We start from the raw sequence: 18,904 nt of genomic DNA, 5'->3' as shown, positions 1-18,904 counted from the left end.
AGGAAGCCTGAAAAAATAAAGTGATAGGCAAGATCTAGCCAAGAGTATTCATCATTTATTGATCTCTTACCTGTTGCAGCTGAAACAGCCACGCACGCAGAGCATCACTGTACAATTTCAGAAAGCTTCAACCCATACACAGTAACTCCACACCACTCCAGAAGGCTGCAGGCATCTGCCCTTCTTGTCCTTTAGCCCAGCCTTTTATCTCCTCATGTTGATGCATTTCACCTGTGTGCCCTTTGTTCTCTTTGGGATTGCTCAGGGCACCTGGGCACTCCCTGGCTCATTGCTGTCAGTGCTGCTCACCTGCTCCTCACAGCTGAGCCCACTGGGGATGAGGCTCCCACAGCCCCATCCCAATCACCACACACTGAGTGCCTACACCTACCTTTCAAAAAAGCCAACTTATGGAAAAATAGGTTCCCTAATAGCTGTCCCTATGCTGTACAACAGAAGAAGGGACACAGGGGCTAAAATACATCTTACTTAAATAAAAGTGTAAAGCAGACATAATACTTGGCAAATCATGAAGCAAAACACAGATGCTGCTTTATCAGATACTGCTTTATCAGAGACTCAAGAGATAAGGAGGAGTAAGTGAGTCCCCAGTGTCCCTCTCCATCTAGGACCTCCTCTTCCACCACCATGCAGGGCAGGGGCTTCAGCAGAGTTTCAGCTTGCAGCATCTGGTGACACCCCTGAAACTTTTTTCCCCTCCATGGCATCTGAAGGAAGGTGGGAGTAGTGTGCAGTGTCACAGCATGCAGCTGGACCCGCATGAGAGCTGCAGTGAAGGTGAAGGGAGCACTGTGGCCTTTGCCTCATCCAAGTTCTGTTAAGATGAACAATGGGAAACCCCAGTGGAGAGCTACCTTAGTGGTGATGGTGGCCTCTGAGAAACATACAGCACCATGAGGGAGGGAGGACAGGCAGCACCAAAACAGAGGTGGAGATATGTTCAAGACATGTTCAATATTTTTAAACTAGTGAAATTGGGTTACAGGCACTGCAACAGAATGGAATGGGGTTCTCAGGTACAAGAGCCAGAGCATGCCAGCATCACTCCCAGCAAGGGGAGGACTGCCAGCCTGGGAGGAGACACCACATGAAGCATCACCAGTGCCTCAACTCAGAACTCATCTCCCTGAGCAGCTTCTCATGCTGCTTTCTCCCTGTCACTGCTGAAGGTGAGGAAAACCCCATGGAGAACAGGAGGAGGAGCTGGTGGTGGCAGTGTCAAAAGTATGGACAGAGACCCTTGTCCTACTGCGTGTGCTGGACCAGGACAGCGTATCCACAGCTGATGGAGAGCCTGTCAGTCATGAGCTTCAGGGTCCAAACTGTGCAAACTCACAAGGCTGACACCTAACCCTGCACCTCAGAGATATATTGTAGGAATGGGCAGTTCTTCAGACAGTAGCACCTTCACAAACCAGGAGTCTCCTTCCTCCCATGAGCAAGGGACGGAGCATTTTGAAAAATGAGGGACTTTCCAGGGCCAGCAGAACATTGTGAACTTCATCTGCCACACTGATCTTGAGGGTAAGGATCAGTTTAACACAACCAAACACAGCCAGTTCTGCCAGATTTGGGGAGGCCCTCCTGCCTTCAGCCTGGCAGGTGCTGCAGCCTTCCCAGAGCTGGCTCATGGCAATTCAATGGCTTTTGTGTTGTAGCAGCCTGGAGGAAGACTCTTCTGGATATCCTCCAGGTTCTTAATATCAGCCAGGATGTCATCGATGCTGCTCTCCAGCACACGCACCCGATCCTTCTGCAGCGCAGCCGTCTGCTCCAGCTCCGACATCTCCGCCTTCAGCTGCTTGCTTCTGCTTTTGGCTTTGCTGAAGTTCACCTCGAGCTGCCTCAGGCCATCTTCATCCACAGCACCAGGCTGGTCTTTTGCACAGAAGAAAAACAAGGAGTAGGAAAGCATGCATGGAGGCTGAGGACTAGATCTTTCTAGATACTTCATCTCCACCCTGCTGCCCAGCCTGCTCACAGGCATCACGGAATTTAGCTTCCCACTAAACCCTCAGAAGCCCCGCCTAGGACCCAGAGGGGACCTGTCTCCATCCACATCCCACAGCGGCATCGCAAAACCTACTCATGAGATGCAGCAGCTCTTCCAGGGCACTCAGCACCTGCTGCACAGCTGCCCCTGCCTGGCCAGCCTTGTCGTGGACCCTCTGAGCTTCCTGAGCTGTCTGAAGGAGGAAAGGCAGGAGCCGTAAGGTGAAATCAAGCCCACAAGTCAACAGGGAAGGAGACAAGGCAAGGGAGATGGGGACCCACCTTCTCTATCACAGCAGCATCTGCCTCAACCTCCGAGAGTTTCCTCTCAAATGCGTCATCCACTTCCTTGGCCTCGTGCCGCAGGATGGCCACTGCCTTCTCCAGGGCGAGGACGCCGTCAGCCGTCCTGTTGGCTTCCTCCTTCAGCCGGGCAATCTCCTGGGTGTTGTGTATAGGAAAAGGCACTTTTGGAGGGCGGAACACAACCAAAATCATTCTGGGTGCACTGTAATAGGGAACTGGTAGAAACTGGTCCCTTCTACAAGGGATCCAAAAGATCGCAAGCTGTCCTCATGTTCTCCCAACGATTGCTCCAGAGTGATGTTTCTGTGCTCATGGCTCAACCCCTCCCTCATGGATCAGTAAATCCCTAGGGACTTACAACACACATCTGGGAAGTGAACCCACAAACACCAGTTTTGGGACCTCACAAGCCTACCAGTGACTCTGGCTGCAGGAGTAAAAAAATCCCCTTGGTCACTGAAGAAAGGTGGCTATCAGTGAGATGCCACAGAGATCCTCATGGAAGAAATGTGCCTGCAGAGATCATCTACAGCCAAACTGGTACCTGCAGGACCCACTGTAGAGAAATTTCAGCTCAAAAATCAACCCATCAGGCCCACCAAGAGGTTGCTAACCATCTCCTCGTCTTCCATGTTTTTCCCCTTCCAAATCCTTTTCTGACATCAATAGCACCAGAGTCTGTCCTCACCTCTTGGATCCCTGTGGTGATTTCCTTCACCTCCTCTGCCATGCTGCTGCCTGCCTTTGACTCAGAAGCAGCGCTGCCCACGATCCCTTTGGCTCGGTCTGTCTTCTCCCTGGCAGTAGTGACCATGCTGCTGATAATGGGCAGCCTCCTCATGGCATCTTTGGCTTCCCTTCTCTTGTCATCCGCTTGCAGGTTGAACTCTGGAAGAAACACATGTGGAAATGGAGCCATACTACCTTTGTGAGATCCCACAAGGAAAGGAAAACGCAGGGTTTCTAGGATCCTACCCTTGAGGCTCTTGAGGATCTGTTCCACCTGGTAGAAGGTGGCATTGCCAGCGCTCACAGCTTGCAGGGCTGTGCTCCTGGCAAGGGTGGCTCGGGACAGCAGCTGTGTCAGCTTCTGCAATGTATCAAGGGACACAAAGGGTAGGTGAAGGACATGGTATGGGAGCATCACACGGTCCCAGAGCAGTCTGGGAGGAGCTGGGCTCGAAGACACCCATCTGTCTGTTCCCAAATGCTTGCTCTTGCCCCTTAATCAAGACTACCACAGGCTGATCTACCATCAGAAGCTTCTGCCAGTGCTCCTCAGCCAGCTCCAGCTACATCCCAAGTCATCTTAGCTCTAATCTTTGCAGGAGGAGGTCTTCATCCTGCCTTACATGGAGGAGACGTGCAGGTGAGACCCTGCACCATCAGCTCCCTGCACACACTGAGGTCTGAAGACCAGCCCCAAGGAAGGATCCAATCCTGCACCAGGCAGACAGAGCAGCCTTTGACAGCCAGGCAGGGACAGTGGTGGGGCCACAGGCCCTCCCCAAGGCAGCAGTTCCTGCTGGGGATGAACCCTCTCCAGCCAACTCTTACCGCTCTCTCGCCCTCTTGCCCTTGGAGCAGCTGCTTGGCTTCCTCCTCCCACTGCCCCACGCGGCTCTGCAGGGCCCGGTACTGGGCCAGGGACGTGTCCACCAGGCCCAGCAGGGCACTTGAGTCCTGCTTCAGCCTCGAGGCTTCCTCCTGAAACACAGACACAGTGTTCTCCCAGCACCTCCCCAGCGCCCACCAGGAACCAGAGGCAAAAGAGGGGAAAAGGGTAGGAAGATGCATGTCTAGTGACTCTCCAACAGGGATGGAGCCCTGGGAAGAGCTGAGGTGGTGGTAGGATAAGCAGGGAGGGCATCAGGAAGATCAAAAGGGGATCTCCTGGTCTGACAGGCACAAAGCCCTCACCTGAAAGGAGCTGATGTCCATCTCTGTCAGGCGGGACAGGGAGCTGAGGAGCACCAGGCTGCCCTGATAAGCCGTGTCTGCCTTGGAGGCCATTCCATCAGCATCAGCCTTCAGGCCTCCAACCAGTGACTTGAGCTCTTTGTACCTGTACAGATGTGAGTTGGTACCAGCCAAGCTGCCAGCCTCCCATCCCAGCATTAATACCACCATCTGCATTGACTCACTTATATTCTCCAAGGCTTCATGCAGATTTATCACAGATAAAAAGCCAATTACAAACATTCCCTGAATCCCAGTCCCTCCAATGAGCAGAGGATCTGCTGGCTCCTTACTCCCACTCCAAAATCAGAGGTTGTTCATACAGCTGAACCCTCACAGCCTCCATGGTGGCTCTGCTAATCCCTGCCCTACCACTGTATGTTTTCTCCTGCACATCTCTGTTTAACCTCTTAACTTCCTTCAAGGCTGCACATCCCACCCATGGTGTGCAAAGGCCCAGCACCATTGTGGTGGGCTCTGGAGAGGCCAAGTCTGACCAAAGGAGACACCGTGGGCTTAAATTCACCCTTGGGCTAAACCCAGTCCAGGTTTTCAACCACATCTGGAAATCATTCCCGTAAGCCTGTTCACACATGTGGTGTTAAACTCCTTCGCCCAGCTGCAGGCAGGGACCCCAGGAGGGGTCATTGAGGGCTGGGAGGTGGGAAGCAAACCCTCCAGAGAGCTGCTGACCCTCCATCTGCACCCCTCAGACATGCCCGTGAATCCCCTGCCTCCAACTGCCCATTTCTGCAGCTCAGATGGCGAGGCAGGGGAGGGGGCCCGGATCCTTGGCCACCCCCCTGCTCCCTCCCAGGTGCACACGGACACTCAGGCCAAGGCAGGCCGGGCTCACCTCCCGGGCAGCCCTGGCAGGGCGCCCACGGCGGCGTCTCCGCCGGCGGCCGCGCGCAGCAGCTCCAGCGCCTGCCGCGCGTCCTCCCGCGCCGCCCTCGCAGCCTGGTCGATGGCACTGGCTGCCTGTGTGTGCCTGCAGAGCACAGAGCAGCCTGGTCACGAAGGGGTCCCACCCCAGCTCCTCTACTGTTGCATTCGCTGGTGCTGGATCACACCCCTTGGGAAACGCAGCACGTCTGTGAAGGTGACCTGTATTTAGCTTGTTCCTCCTGCACCTCCCAAGGTTAGAGGAGCACTGGGGAGGGCACAAGCTCTCTGTTCCAGCTGGACATCCGAGGGCGAATCTCTGATCCCAAAGATGCTCCTAAGTCACATCCAATTACATCATCAAAGACAGCTGAGGACAAGTCTATAGGGCAGCAAAGACAGCCCAGCAGCTGTATCTTCCCCTGCTGCAGGGCTGGCAGATGTCAACCAGAACACTCCAAAAAAGGACCTTCTGGGCACCTAGCAGGATCTCAGTCCTCCTCCCCTCTCTCTTGGCTAACAGTGGGAGCAACTCACCTGTTGGCCAGTCTCATAGCCTCCTGGGCCAGCAGCAAGAACTGATTTGAACCCCCAGGAAAGCTTGAAACAGGAATGGTCTGAGGAGGGAGGAAGGAAGAGAGGTGTCAGTGCTCTTCCCTGCTCTCCGTCCAATTTGGCAGTGAAAGAGGCAACTACAGTTAAACCTCCACCGCCCCCAAATTCCCCTGCCAGCTCCTCTCAAAGTCCTGACCCCAAAGAAAGGACCACCAGAACACCTACATTCACAAAACAATGTCTGTAATTTAAATCCTTGCTTTCTCTGTTGATTTTTTTCCAGCCCTGAGCTGAACTAGGAGTGTGTCACACGGGATGCTCTTACCACCCGAAGGAGAGCGGTGCCGCTGCGATCCAGGTCCAGCCTGGCTCTCTCCAGCAGCTGACGGGTCTCCTGCACCTGCCTCTCATACTGGCTCCCCAGAGCCCTCATTCTCTCCACTGTTGCCTTGAGCTCATCCACGCGACTCTGGGAGCTGGACCCTTGCCCCTTCATCCTGGCCACGCGGCCTTCCAGAGACCTGTCGGAGGCTGGTGAGAAGGAAAGAGAAAGGCCAAAGGAAAACTCGTTGCTGTGCAAAAAGGGCCAGGCAGAAAAATCCTCCCTGACACAGCCCAGATGGCCCCATCCAAGGGCAGTAAGCAGGTGGTACCTTGAAGGCTCAGGGCTTCCCTGAGGATGGTCTGCAGCATCTCCTCAGCCACCAGCATCCTCCTCTCCAGCTCCTGGCTCTCGGTCCCGCTGCCAGCTCGCACCTCTGACAAGAGCAGCTCCAGCTCTGCCAGCTGCTGCAGGTACAGCTCCATCTGCAACCACAGACCAGGCCATCAGCCAGCAGCACACTAAACCCACGGGGGGAAGACCAGGGGGGAACCAGGGCCACATTCAGGCCCGAGGACAGGGACCAAAATGAAGGCTCATTTCAGGATGGGACATAAAGAAAAAGACCAGCTGAATCAGGTACAAAGCCAAGGTTTGAATTCACATTTCACCTGCACCAGGAGTAGATGCTTGAGAAGAACAGGAGGAGACCCTGAGGGTGGGCCAATCACTGCACTCCTTGCTGCGCAGTGGCCTTGGGGCTGGCACAGATGCTCACCTGCACTTTCACCTGGCCATAGCAAGCTGGGCACTCACTCTCTTCACAGCGGGGACCCTCAAAGCCAGGTTTGCAGATGCAGCTCCCATCACTCCTGCACTTCAGGGACTCAGCACCGACTGAGTCGCAGTTACAGGCTGCAGGTCAGAGCAACACAGGTTCAGGGGGGCCTGGCCCCACCTCAAGCCACAGCACATCTCTCCCTGCTTTCCTCCCACCATTTACCCCTGGGCTTTGGTTCCTGCTCACCATTCCCACTTTCTAGCATCCTCCTTCCCATCAAACCACTCCAAAGTCAGTCATGGGTTTTCTAACTCATCCCCAGCTCAGAGAGCAGCTGGGTCTCACCTCTGCACTTGTCAGCGGGGTCAGAGGCCAGGGGGTTCCCGAAGAAGCCATCCTTGCAGCGGTCACAGTAGAAGCCAGCGGTGTTGTGGATGCACTTGAGGCACTCGCCGGTCTGGCGGTCGCAGTTGCCCACGGCATTGGGCTCCACGTTGCCATTGCACCGGCACGGCTGGCAGGGCTGGGACGCTGCTGGATCTCCAAAATAGCCGTCGGCACAGTACTCACAACTGGCACCTGGGGAAGGAGGGATGAGCCAAAGTTAATGCTTGTGCCTGGAAGGCAGAGGCTGACTCACTGCTTGTGTCCCACAGAAATGGGGGTGTTCAGTCCCTTCAGGGCTGGCACAACAGCTGCTCTGCTGCCATCACCTCCACAGCCAATACACAATGCCCCACACATGCTCTTGAAAACTGGGTGCCACAACTGACCTTCTACAAGTCATTTCTTACTTGTTTTCCTTATTTTTTGTTCCACTCCCTCTCCTACCCATCCTCTCTCCACCCATGCTACATTTAGATGAGAATTTTTCCCAGAGGTCTTGGTGTGTTTACCCAACCCTTGAGGCTCAAACACCCCACCACAGGCAGGAGTGGCAGTGTCACAGGCAAGCTGGGCTGAGAGGATGGTGTGGATCTGCCCCGCTCCAAGCACACCTGTATGAAAAGGCAGAGCAGAAGCAAGAAGGGAATTACCAGCAGCTCCAGGAGGGCAGTGGTCACAGATGACCTCCTCACCACCTGGCCCCACGGAGCAGCCCTGGCCAGGCCCACAGGGACAGGTCCTGCAGCTGTGTGGCTGCCGGGGGTCTCGGTAGGAGCCAAAGGGGCAGCTGGCACCATTGCCCACATTTTCATCTCCTGAGTAACATTCACCTGGAGGAACAAGGAAAAGGCTTAGGGCAATTTACTCACATTCTGGTGGGACATCCTCCACCACTCCAGCCACAGCAACGCAAGCACCCATGGTCCAGCAACCTCTGTGAGATGTCTTCAGATCCCCAGCATGCCCACATCATGCACCACATAAAATCATGAAGTGGTTAGCATTGTAAGGGACCTTTAAAGGTCATCTAGTCCAACTCCCCTGCAATAGGCAAGGGCTTCTTCAACTAAACCAGGTCACTCAAGCTCTGTCCATCCTGAGGAATTGCCATGCTTAACTTTCAAGTAAGAAGTCAGAAGTGAAAAAATATCGCTATCTGGGCAGCAGATATTTTTCTCTCTCCAAAATACTTCCAATTTATTCCAAATGCATTTGACTGCAGTGCTTCTAGGCTCTGGGGAGTTTTGTCTTGGATGGTCCCCACATTTCAGACCCAAGTCACAGAATCATGATCACGTACAGAATCTTAGAATCACAGGCGACCCACAGAATCTCAGACTCATTAAGGTTGGAAAAGCCCTCCAACACCATTGAGTCCAACCTGTGGCAGATCCCCACCTTGTCAACCAGCCCAAAGAACTGCGTGACACATCCAGTCCTTCCCTGGACACATCCAGGGATGATGACTCCACCACCACCTCCCTGGGCAGCCCCTTACACTATCTAATGACCACTTCTGTGAAGAAATTCCTGTGAAGCCAGCGGTCTCGACTCCCCACAGCTCTATTTTGGGGACACAGGCATCTTCCCTGCACTCCCACACAGCCCACAAGCACAGCGTGGTGCTGGCTTCTCTCACCGGTGTCAGGATCACAAGTTCCTCCCCCCTGGCAGTTGCAGGGCACGCAGGTGCTGAAGGGCCCCTGGCCGGGGATGTCTCTGCGGTAGCCGGGGGCACAGCTCTGGCAGAACTGCCCCCGGTACTCCGCCGGGCACTGGCAGCGCTCCACCCACGGCGCGGGGACGCCGGGGACGGGCTGTGCTGACACCAGGGTGACATTGTCCAGGTAGCCGGTGCCTGCAGGGAAGGACAGCCAGTCACCCGCGGGGACAGCAGCTCCCCCTGCCCGAGCCCCGCAGCCAGGACCTGGACGTTCTATTGCAACGCCCACGGGCAAAGGGAGCAGCCAAATCAGTTGCTATCCTGCTCAATATCTTTGCTATTTAGTTTTGCCCCCTTGGAGCACTTACTGGTATTATCTTTTAATAAATTTTAGCAAAGGTGTACCCATTTAGAGATTTGTTGTTTCCAACTAGGGGAAGCCAACCTTGTAAGCTCTCTCTGCACTTACTGTATTCCCCAAACGTGGCTCGGATCCAGAGGGCTGTCAGGTTTCCCAGCAGCCTGCGAAATTCAAAGTGATTCAGCCTTGGGCTCCACTTGCTGCTTGGGTGCTCATCCAGCCTGCCGTGGAAGAGGGAGGAAGTGGAACTGGTTTCAAAAAACTGAGATGCCTCTTCCGAAAAACACAACAGCCCTCGCCCATCTCCCTCCTGGGAGCTCAAGGCTTTGGGTAATGACATGTATGCAATTGATCCAGAGCCGAGAACCCAACCCAACCTCAAGCCACATTTTCTGCTGCCCATCTCACAAAGTAACCTTCTTATCCAGGACAGAAGCACCTGAGATGCACCCAGCCCAATCCAGGCAGCCACTTGCCACTGCCAGGGGACCACAGATGGACCTGAGACCTTCTTGAAGCCGCAACCATTCTTGCTCCCTCTGCCCCAAACACCCCAGCTTCCCACCTTACCTGAACGTGTACGTCTGGCTGATGCCGCAGGGCAGGACCTCTCCCTGGGGCAAGAAGGGGGCAGTGACTCTCAGGCCATGTCCTTCCAGGACCACGTCATGGGGAGATGGCTGGCGTCCCCCTCGGTCCAGGCGGTAATCAAAGGAGAGCGTCTGGCCATAGCTCAGCTGCTGGTTCCCAAGGAATTTTGCTGCAAAGGGAAAATCAAAGGCTTAAAATCTTCCCTTCCTCCTAAGGGCTCAGTTCATGGGATCAGACCAAGCAAAGGGTTCACTCTGGCCACCATTGATCCCACACCTACCAGGTGCCACGAAGTATATTGGCTCTGATGTCCTTGCTGCTATGAAGGCATCCTGGTGGCGTGGGGACCACTGGAGCTGGGCTGGGGAGCCGCTTTCATGGACACCTTGCCAGCCCTCAGAACCTGGAGCACAAACAAGGAGCACAAACAAGGAGTGGTCAGCGTGGAAGGTGTTTCTAGGATTCCAGCAACTTTCTTAAGCTATGTCTCATCAGAACTCTCCAGCTTCCCACCCTGACCTCTGAGGGGGCAGCACAGTTATCCCTGTGCCCATACATTGTAAATCAGCCTGCCTGGGCACAGATGCCTCCTTCCAAGAGGCAGGAAAGACCTAATGAAGAAATCCTGTGCTCCCCTCAACTGCTCTGCCTATGACCAAGCCATCCCATCAACGCAAGGTTGCTGCAGCCACAGGCTGGTTGGATGAGCACCCAAGGAGCAAGCACAGCCCAAGGCTGGCTTCCAGCAGGGCTGTGAACCACGTGGTTCCTCCAGCCCACTGAAGAGAAGGGGTGGCAAACATGCCCAGGAGCCATGGGGATGTCCTGCTTGGGCTTCACCTTGCTGGAAGGCAGAGGTGATGTTGTGGGCACTGTAGTTGTCCGCACTGATACACGTCACCGAGTGCCCGTAGCAGAAGCAGGGGGAGCATCCTGCAGGGTTTCTGGCATCCAGGTTATAGAAGTGCTGCTTGCACCTGGGAAAATGCAAGAAGGTGACAATGTTCAAGTAATTTTCTTGTTTCTTGAGTCATTTTTTACTGGCCCACACAACCATCCCTCTGATGCAATACAGCCATCAGCAGGGTTTAAGGTCATCACCGGGCTGGGATGGTGAGATGGGCATGTGCAATGGCTTTGACCTGACAGAGGACAGGGCTAGATTGGATACTGGGAAGAAATCGTCCTGTGAGGGTGGTGAGGGACTGGGCCAGGTTGCCCAGAGAAGCTGTGGCTGCCCCATCCCTGGAAGTGTCCAAGGCCAGGTTGGACGGGGTTTGGAGCAACCCAGGGTAGTGGAAGGTGTCCCTGCCCAGGGCAGCGTTGGAATGAGATGAGCTCTAACATCCTTTCCAACCCAAACCATTCTAAGGCTTGGTGAACAGCCAGGGAAGTGACTGCAGAGAGAAGAAGGCTGTGCCAAGCAGTGTCCAGCACGTCCTCCTGCCACTCACCTCTGGCACTGCTCTCCAGTGACGCTCTCCTTGCAGACACAGCGGCCAGAGTGACAGTGTCCCGTGCTGCCAGCTGGGTCACACTCACACTGCAGGCTCCTGCAAAGGCACAGCAAGAACCTCTACCTGGATTTCCAGTTTGGCCTGAGAGCTCAGTGCTTCCTGCTACTACATGAGACAGCAGAGAACCTCCCAGCTACCATTCCCCTGCAAGAAGCAGGGAAATAAGCTGCACACCTCTTTCCAGAATCTGCCGCTCTGCGGGTGCCAGGTTGAGCCAGTGCCCATTGCTACTGCTCCAGGGCATCCCAGAGCATCAGACCCACCCACAAGTGCAAAGTGAAGCTCCACTGAGCTTAATAAACTCTGGCTGAGTTTAATAGACTTTGGCTGAGCTCCACCAAGCAGCAGCACCCCTGGGAGGCTTGGGCAGGAGGCCAGGCCCAGCAGCAGCACTGCAGGCAGCTGTCTCTTGCTAACACCCTTTGCCTGCCAGCAGCCCCAAAGGAGCAATGGCAGGGTGAGGTGATGAAGAAGAGGACATAGCTGAGGCAGTCAGATCAGAAACATTTCTAAAGGTGCTTAAACAGGGCTTCATGAGAAAGAAGGGATTGATCTTTGCATGCACATCTCCTTGTCAGTGGCACCAATATGAGGCAGCCCCACAGTGGACAGTTTTTGTTTTACAGGGCTGTAGCTTGTTGGGTGTTATCTGGGTAATGAAACCAGCACCTCAGAGACTGGCTAAGTTCAGGTTTTGATGGTGTTGCAGGACACCAAACCCCGCAGGATGGCAAGGAGGTCCAGCCTCACTCAAGCCCACTCTCTCCTAGCATGGTTGCCCATGAGCTGCCATGAAACCAGCCCTGCCTTTGCAGGGGATGTTTTCAGCCAGCACAGGCCCCAGGAGAGCTGTGGAGGCTGGCCCTCCCGCTGGCCTCGTGCCACCAATCGTGGCCAGCACTCACTGCCCGCTCCTCCTGCACCCTGCCTCGGACAGGGACTCGAAGCCCAGCTGGCACTGGTCACACTTGTCCCCCATCGCTCCGGGTTTGCAGCTGCAGCGGCCGTCGCTGTCGCACCGGGGGCCGAGGGAACCTGCAGAAAGACAGGAGGGAGAGGCTGGGATGGGCACCTTCCAACCCAAGTCATCCCGTGAGTTTGTGATTATCTCAGAGGGCAGGCGGGCCTTGAAGCCTGCGGCCGGGTACGCTGGGAGCCTGCCCTGCCCAGTGCCCAGCAGGAGCCCAAGGCCGCCTGTCCCCGCAGCGCTGTGCACGTACCCCAGGGGTGGCAGAGGCAGGGCAGGCAGCACTGCTCCCCGCGCCGTCGGAAGAAGCCGTCCTGGCAGCGCTCGCAGCGGGGCCCCTCCGTGTTGCCCAGGCAGCCCAGGCAGCGGTACCCGTTCCCCGTCTCCCTCAGGAGCTGCCAGTCAAAGATGCACTGCCTGGACATCCCGTTGCAGTCACAGACTGGGGAGAGGAGAGCAGAGAGACGTCTCAGATAATGCAGCAATCCCACCCTGAGGGGCAAGGAGCAGGGTGCAGGTGCTGCAAACCTCCCCTTCCTGCTCTGCCAACAGCGGGCTGCTTCCCCACATCTCTGTGTTTGTCCCCGTGTCTGTGTCCATCAGCCACCCCAGTGCCACCGGTGTCCACACCGTGCTCTGCATCCCCACACTGGGAGGAATGCCCCATTCCACTGCTGAGGATGGACAAACCCAAGCCAAAGCTGCCACAATCCACACAACAGCATTGCCAGGGATGTTCTCAATTCTTTCACAGGTCTTGCAACACAGCCAGGACATGGAATAAGCAGAGATGGTTTTAAAAACCCCAGTCTTGTCGTGAGAAATCCATGGGTAATCTTACTGGAGACTTTGGGGAAAAGGGAAACTTTCCTGAGGTTATCCTTTGTTTCACCTGGCCAGGAATGAGTTGAGTAGGAAAAGCTCAACCAACTTCCACCAGGTCCCCCCACCCAGATCTGCATGGCAAAGTGATGAGGAGTGGTCTGTGATCCAAGGAGTTTGGTGGAAGCGTACCAGCCACGAGGGAGATTAACAAAAAAGGTTTGGGCGGGATTGGACTCCACCCTCCCTCCCTGTGAAGAAAAGGTGCAGCTGCCAACACTGCTGCATGAGGGATGGCAGGAAGAACAGGCATGAGATCCTGCATCCCTCCATAGCCAAGACAGATCATCCCTCTGGACATCAGACTCGGGCATCTCACCAGATGTGCTTGCCCACTGCCTTGTCCAGGTGCCCTCTTGAAGCCACCTCACACCTATGTGGCAGTGGCCAGTACTGGAGCCTTTAGTCCTGAGGACCTTTACTCCAGACATGCTCCTCAGGATCACTGGGGAGAGCAGGCACAGCCGAGAGAATGGTTGGCAAAGACAGGCAAGGGAAAAAGCCAGGTCCCTAGGGTCACAGAGCCTGCTGAGGAGCTGCTCCAAACCACCCTGATGCTGCCATGGGAGCCTCGACCTCCCTCTAAGGAGCTCTGCTCACTGCTGACCTCCTCGGGACAGGAAAGACCACCCGCAGCTACCCAGCCCCTGCCCAGGTCACCTCTGAGAGCACAGGAGGTGGAGGGAGTCAAAACTGGGCAGAAACCTGCCCACGGATGCAGCCGGTGCCTGTACTCGTACACCCTGAGCCTCTCTTCTGGCACAGCTCAGCCCCAGGGTACAACGTCCCTGTCCTTGGCATCCGCGACTCCCGGGGCCAGGCGAAGCCTCCTGCTCTCAGTGCTCACACCTGGGCACCGCCCTCGCACACCCAGCGGCAGCCGCATTCCAGAGGGAGGCACTCAGTGGCGCCTCTGCCAAGAGCAGAGATGACCTCATGCGCCTGCAAACAGGGAGAGAGGTTTTTCCAACCTCAGCAAGCACAGCTCTGCCCTCGCAATCTGGCTGCCAGGAGTCCAAGCCCGAGCTCAGGAGATCTTCTGCCAGCCTAGCCTGCTGGGAGGGACCCGTGGGTACAGAATTCCTGCCTCTTGGGCCTGGGAAAGCAACTCCAGCCTCAGCACTACCAGCGACCAAAGGGCATGGACAACACAAAGGATCAAGGGAGAGCAGCAGTGTGAGACTTTCTCAAGTATTTGTGCTCACCTTCACAGTAGAAAGATCTCACTTGGGTTGATCCCACTCCCCATCCCTCTACACTCTAGCTAGATCTCAAGTTGGAAGGGACTAATAAGGATCTTTAATTGAACTCCACCCACACATCACCCTATGTCTACGCAATCCAGAGGATTTACTGGGTTGCTAAATTACAGGCATGAGCACCATTCCCCCAGGGAATGAAAACCTTTCTTTGAGTGTTTGTCTACTGCTGCAGCATGTTAGGAACCAGCTCCCCAGCCCTGGAACAAATTCCTGTCTCGCTGATTCAAAGCCATTTAAGATGCTGTGGCAGGTTAGTGCCACCACTGCACTGGTGTGTCTGCTCCTGGTCGTCTCCCAGAAACCCAGGAGCTCAGGCAGGCTAATCCTTATCAAGGCACTGGACTTGATAATGAGATGGAGCAGGAAGGAGCTGCTGGAGGATGAGGACCAACAGAGGACAGTGTCACTTCTGTATCCAGGTGCCCTGAGGCTCTGCTCTGAGATCATCAATGGAAAAAAGCACGTTCCATTGGAGGAAAAGTTTTGCAACTGGGTTTCTTCAGGGCTATATCAGGATGCAGGAGATCCATGGCACGCATCCAGCAGAATGTCATTCCCCCAGCTCCCACCCAAGAATAAATCATCAAAAATGCTTGATGGCTGTGCTCAGATGAATTCTCACATCAGAAAGGCTTGGAGAAGAAGACAGGCAGCTTCAGGCTTCTTAAACTGTCTTCTTAAATTCACAAAACCAGACAATGAGGCTGGCTCTGGGCCTGTGAGGATCCCACAACCCTGCACACATGAGCCAGCCTACAAAAATCCCTCCTTCCATCAGGAGAATGACAGAGCTTTGCATGCAGTGAAGGCTCCATTTCAAATACAAGCCATTCCCTGCTCTGTGCTCCTGCCACAGTGACCCACAGGGCCATCCCATCTGCTGCTCCAAGGCTGGGTGCCCCCATTGCCCACTTTCACAGTTTCTCACTGCAGGAAAACCTGCCTGGGGCATCCAGGGCTCCATCAGTGGGCTCAGTTACACCACCAAACCCACATGAAGTTTTATGCTGCAGAATAAAACCACAGCTGTTACTGACTGCTGGCTTTGCATACACACAGAAATGAGTTCAAGAGTCCCTGGGAAAACAGCAGTTTCCCACACACTGCCAGGAAGAAGCAGAGGAATAATTGATATCAGTATTTTAAAACTTGGATGTAATTAAGGTGATGTAATAATTAACCCAAGTAGCACATACAGCAAAGCAGATATTTTTTTCTTTTGAAAAAAAACCCAATCCAAAACACTTATTCAGCACTTACTTCCCATTGCGCCAAATTTAAAACTGATAAAATTTAACTTCAGGCTCAGAAAGCTTATTTCAAATCATCACTACTGGAGACAAAGAAAAATTTAAATCACTCAGTATTTACAAAATCACTCGTTATTTACAAAATACATGCAAAAACCTGGTTTTGGCCAAACATACCCATCTCCAGACTACAGGCCAATGAAACTGAAATTCGGATAGCTGAGTTACCACTGGGCTGAACATGTTTAAATCTCCCTCCATGACAGTCTGCACTACATGAGTTTTGCATGTGCAAGAGGATCTGCTGGACTTCTAAAGCTGTGGACCACAGGAGACTCCTGTCTCCCATAGGATGTGGCAGGGCTGTGGCACTTAGTGAGCCCCACAGAGTCACACAGAATCCAAACACTGCCATGTTATTACAGCAAACTGGATCCTGGATGCTTCCAGCTCTTCTCCAGGCTCGGGGAAGGTTTTGGTTCCAGCGGTGATGGGCTGATCAGGCGCTGCCTGGGCGATGCTTGTGCTCGCACCCGCATGCCCCGCTGGGAGCAGAGCCCCGTACCGACAGCAGGACGGTAATTGCATACACGTAAGTTATTGAAAGGGGATGCCAGTGACAAAAGGAGACCCACTGCTCATGGGATAGTTAACCTCGGAGCAAAACTAAGAAGCACCTACGGATGCAGCAGCAATCGCGAAGGCGGGAGGGGAAGATGCCCCAGCAGGGTGAGCGCACCCAGCCAGCAGGACGAGCCCCGCAGCCCAGCCTCACCTTCTCCGCTGTGCGCGCTCCGGGCCGCGGGCAGGAGGGACGCGGCGAGGCAGGCGAGGGGCAGCAGCCAGCGCCCGGCCATCTCCAGCGCCGGCACCGGCCGCCGCTGCCTTTCTCGGTGCCTTTCTCGGTGCCGTTTCGGAGGTGCTTTATCGCTGCCGCACCTGAGTCACTCCCACAGGAAGAGCCGAGCGCCGCGGGCTGACTCACGGCGGGAGCCCGGCCCAGGGCGCGCACGGCGCCCGCCCCGCGGCAGCGGCACCGGGGCAGCGCCGCCGCCCCGGCGGGGAACCAGCACGGCGGCACCCGCTGCCCCTCAGCCGGGCTGCCCGGGGACAGCCGGGCTGCCCGGGCACGCCGCAGGCTCGCAGGGAGCAAAATTCAACAGGATGAGCTCACAGGAAGCCTGGGCAGGGTGGATGGGGGATGCCTGCTCGCAATCTCATTGCAGGTGACCAGCAGGACTGGGGATGCAAACACACCCAAGATCAGCTTGAAGAAATGCCCAGAAAGCAGATTGATTTGGATTTACCAGATAAACATCAAGTTCAGGAAATCCCCAGACCTAGAAATGAGGTGGAGGTGGAAGTCATCACACATACTTGTCTGCTTTTGTCCCCGAGATAGAGAATGAGCTCAGATGGGCCCTTGGCCTCACCTACTACATCATTTTTATCCCAGAATAAGGATGAGGAGTGGAGACAGAGAGGGGAGAAACACTTGTCTGAGGCTGCTGACAGAGCCACGAGGATGCCAAGCTCCACAGCCCCAGATCCATTAGCACTTTGTTCTCAAGGGTAGCTGACAAGCCACACAAGGCATGAAGGCCAATGCCACCTCACTCCCTGCCTCTGCCTTGCAGGAGGACATGACCTCTTCTATACAGGAATAGAGAAATCTGGAGGCAGGGGTTCTCCACAGGCTGCACACGTCAGGACAGGCAGGACTCCAGCATATCCACCTGGCCTGTGAGAGCAGCCCATCAGAGGGGCACAGTGAGGGATGGGCCCTCATGCTGCATCACAGCAGCTCCCCTGCCTAATGCCATGAGACTCCTTATGTCACAAGTGACTGTGAGTGGTCCAGGAGCACCTTTAAACAGAATGAAAACACCTAACAAGTTCATCCCCAGAGACACAAGTTGCCTTTTAGGTCCCCTTCTGCATTAGGGATTCAAACTCAATCCAAGGTGTGACATGCTGCTCACTTGAGGCCTGACAGCCCAGGGTGATTAACGCTGAGCTCCTTGTCTGAGCCTCTTACACTGCCCCACAGCCTGCAGACACTCCAGACACCTGGAGCTGACTCACAGGGCTTTCCTCTGTGGCTCCTGGTGATCTCATGGGCGCAGCCAGCCCAAACACAGCACATCTCTGCACCTCCCTTTGCCAACTGTACCTGCCTCTGCTGATTGAGTCAACTCACTTTTATAAACAGCAGATTTCCTTTTCATTTCACTTGCTGGATCTTAATACAGCTCACAAGAAGGAACACGGCTTCCCAAACACAATAGTGGCACGGTCGGTTTTGGCATCTGAGGTTCTTTTATCTGGTTTTCATTACTAGTTTTTACATGAGATAAAATTATTTATGGCGTTCCCACCAATTCAGAGTTCTTAGGATCCACTCATATCTCTATGGAGACACAATCCCTTCTGCTCTTAAGTACAACATTTGCCCACAACACCTCTGCTGTGTCCTTCCTACCTGCTGACAGCCCTCTGCTTGGGAAGGTCATCTCCAGCAGCGTGGTCCATAACAGCAGTTCCCTTAGACCTCACCCAGATCACTTCCTTGGCTGACTTCTGGAAAACCAACCCTCCCCAGGAGGAAGCTTTTCCCTTCTCTGTCTCCCCCATGTTATCCCATTTATCTCACCATTGCCACCCCACCTCTCATTCCACTTGTGCAAACAAGGCCGTGACAGCTCGCTCCTCAGTCACCTCTGCTTACTGACTCAGACTACCCTCACCTTGCCATCTGCCACTGTGCTTCAAGAGGACCTCTGAAAACCACATCCATGAGATTTCCAGCAATGTATTTCCTGGGGCCCTGATTTTCTAAACACATCTGATCTGCAACGAGCAGCTGCCCACCACCCTCCACAGAGCAAATGTCCCACTGCAACCTGTCCCGATGGCAGCACACTTTAGAAAAGGTCTCACACCAACATGATTTCCAGAGATGTTTTACCTTTTAGAGTAAGCAAAAGTGTAAGTACAGGGAGGCATAAAGAAGAGTTGTGCCCATCAGACACTGCAATGAAGCAGTTTTGTTTCACTGGAAAACCTGTCTTTTAATCTGCAACACAAGAAGATGTTTTATGTTCATTCCCAACAGAGCCAAAAAAGCTGCTCCTGCAGGCAGACCACTGTGGCTCACAAGTTCATCAGACCTGGACAATGGAGCTGTGGCAGAATTAACTACT

General features: G+C 54.5%; 1 protein-coding gene across 1 annotated transcript; it reads right to left on the bottom strand.

Annotated features, from left to right (window-relative positions):
• Positions 1–33: 33 nt before the first annotated feature.
• LAMC2 (laminin subunit gamma 2) lies at positions 34–16,700 on the bottom strand. Its single transcript, XM_021525154.4, has 23 exons — positions 16,477–16,700; positions 12,561–12,749; positions 12,246–12,375; positions 11,278–11,376; positions 10,664–10,800; positions 10,104–10,226; positions 9,803–9,992; positions 9,341–9,453; positions 8,848–9,066; positions 7,859–8,038; positions 7,167–7,400; positions 6,819–6,955; positions 6,372–6,525; positions 6,044–6,249; positions 5,701–5,780; positions 5,135–5,269; positions 4,240–4,384; positions 3,877–4,026; positions 3,295–3,409; positions 3,008–3,207; positions 2,296–2,454; positions 2,108–2,207; positions 34–1,899 (listed from the first exon to the last, which is right to left on the bottom strand). The coding sequence occupies exons 1-23, from the start codon at positions 16,556–16,558 to the stop codon at positions 1,649–1,651; spliced, it is 3,528 nt and encodes a 1,175-aa protein (XP_021380829.3). The 5' UTR covers positions 16,559–16,700; the 3' UTR covers positions 34–1,648.
• Positions 16,701–18,904: the final 2,204 nt, after the last annotated feature.

Source organism: Lonchura striata, chromosome 8, assembly GCF_050655825.1.
Source record: "Lonchura striata isolate lonStrDom1 chromosome 8, ASM5065582v1, whole genome shotgun sequence".
Taxonomy (NCBI): domain Eukaryota; kingdom Metazoa; phylum Chordata; class Aves; order Passeriformes; family Estrildidae; genus Lonchura; species Lonchura striata.
This window is presented reverse-complemented; position numbering and strand designations above follow the sequence as displayed.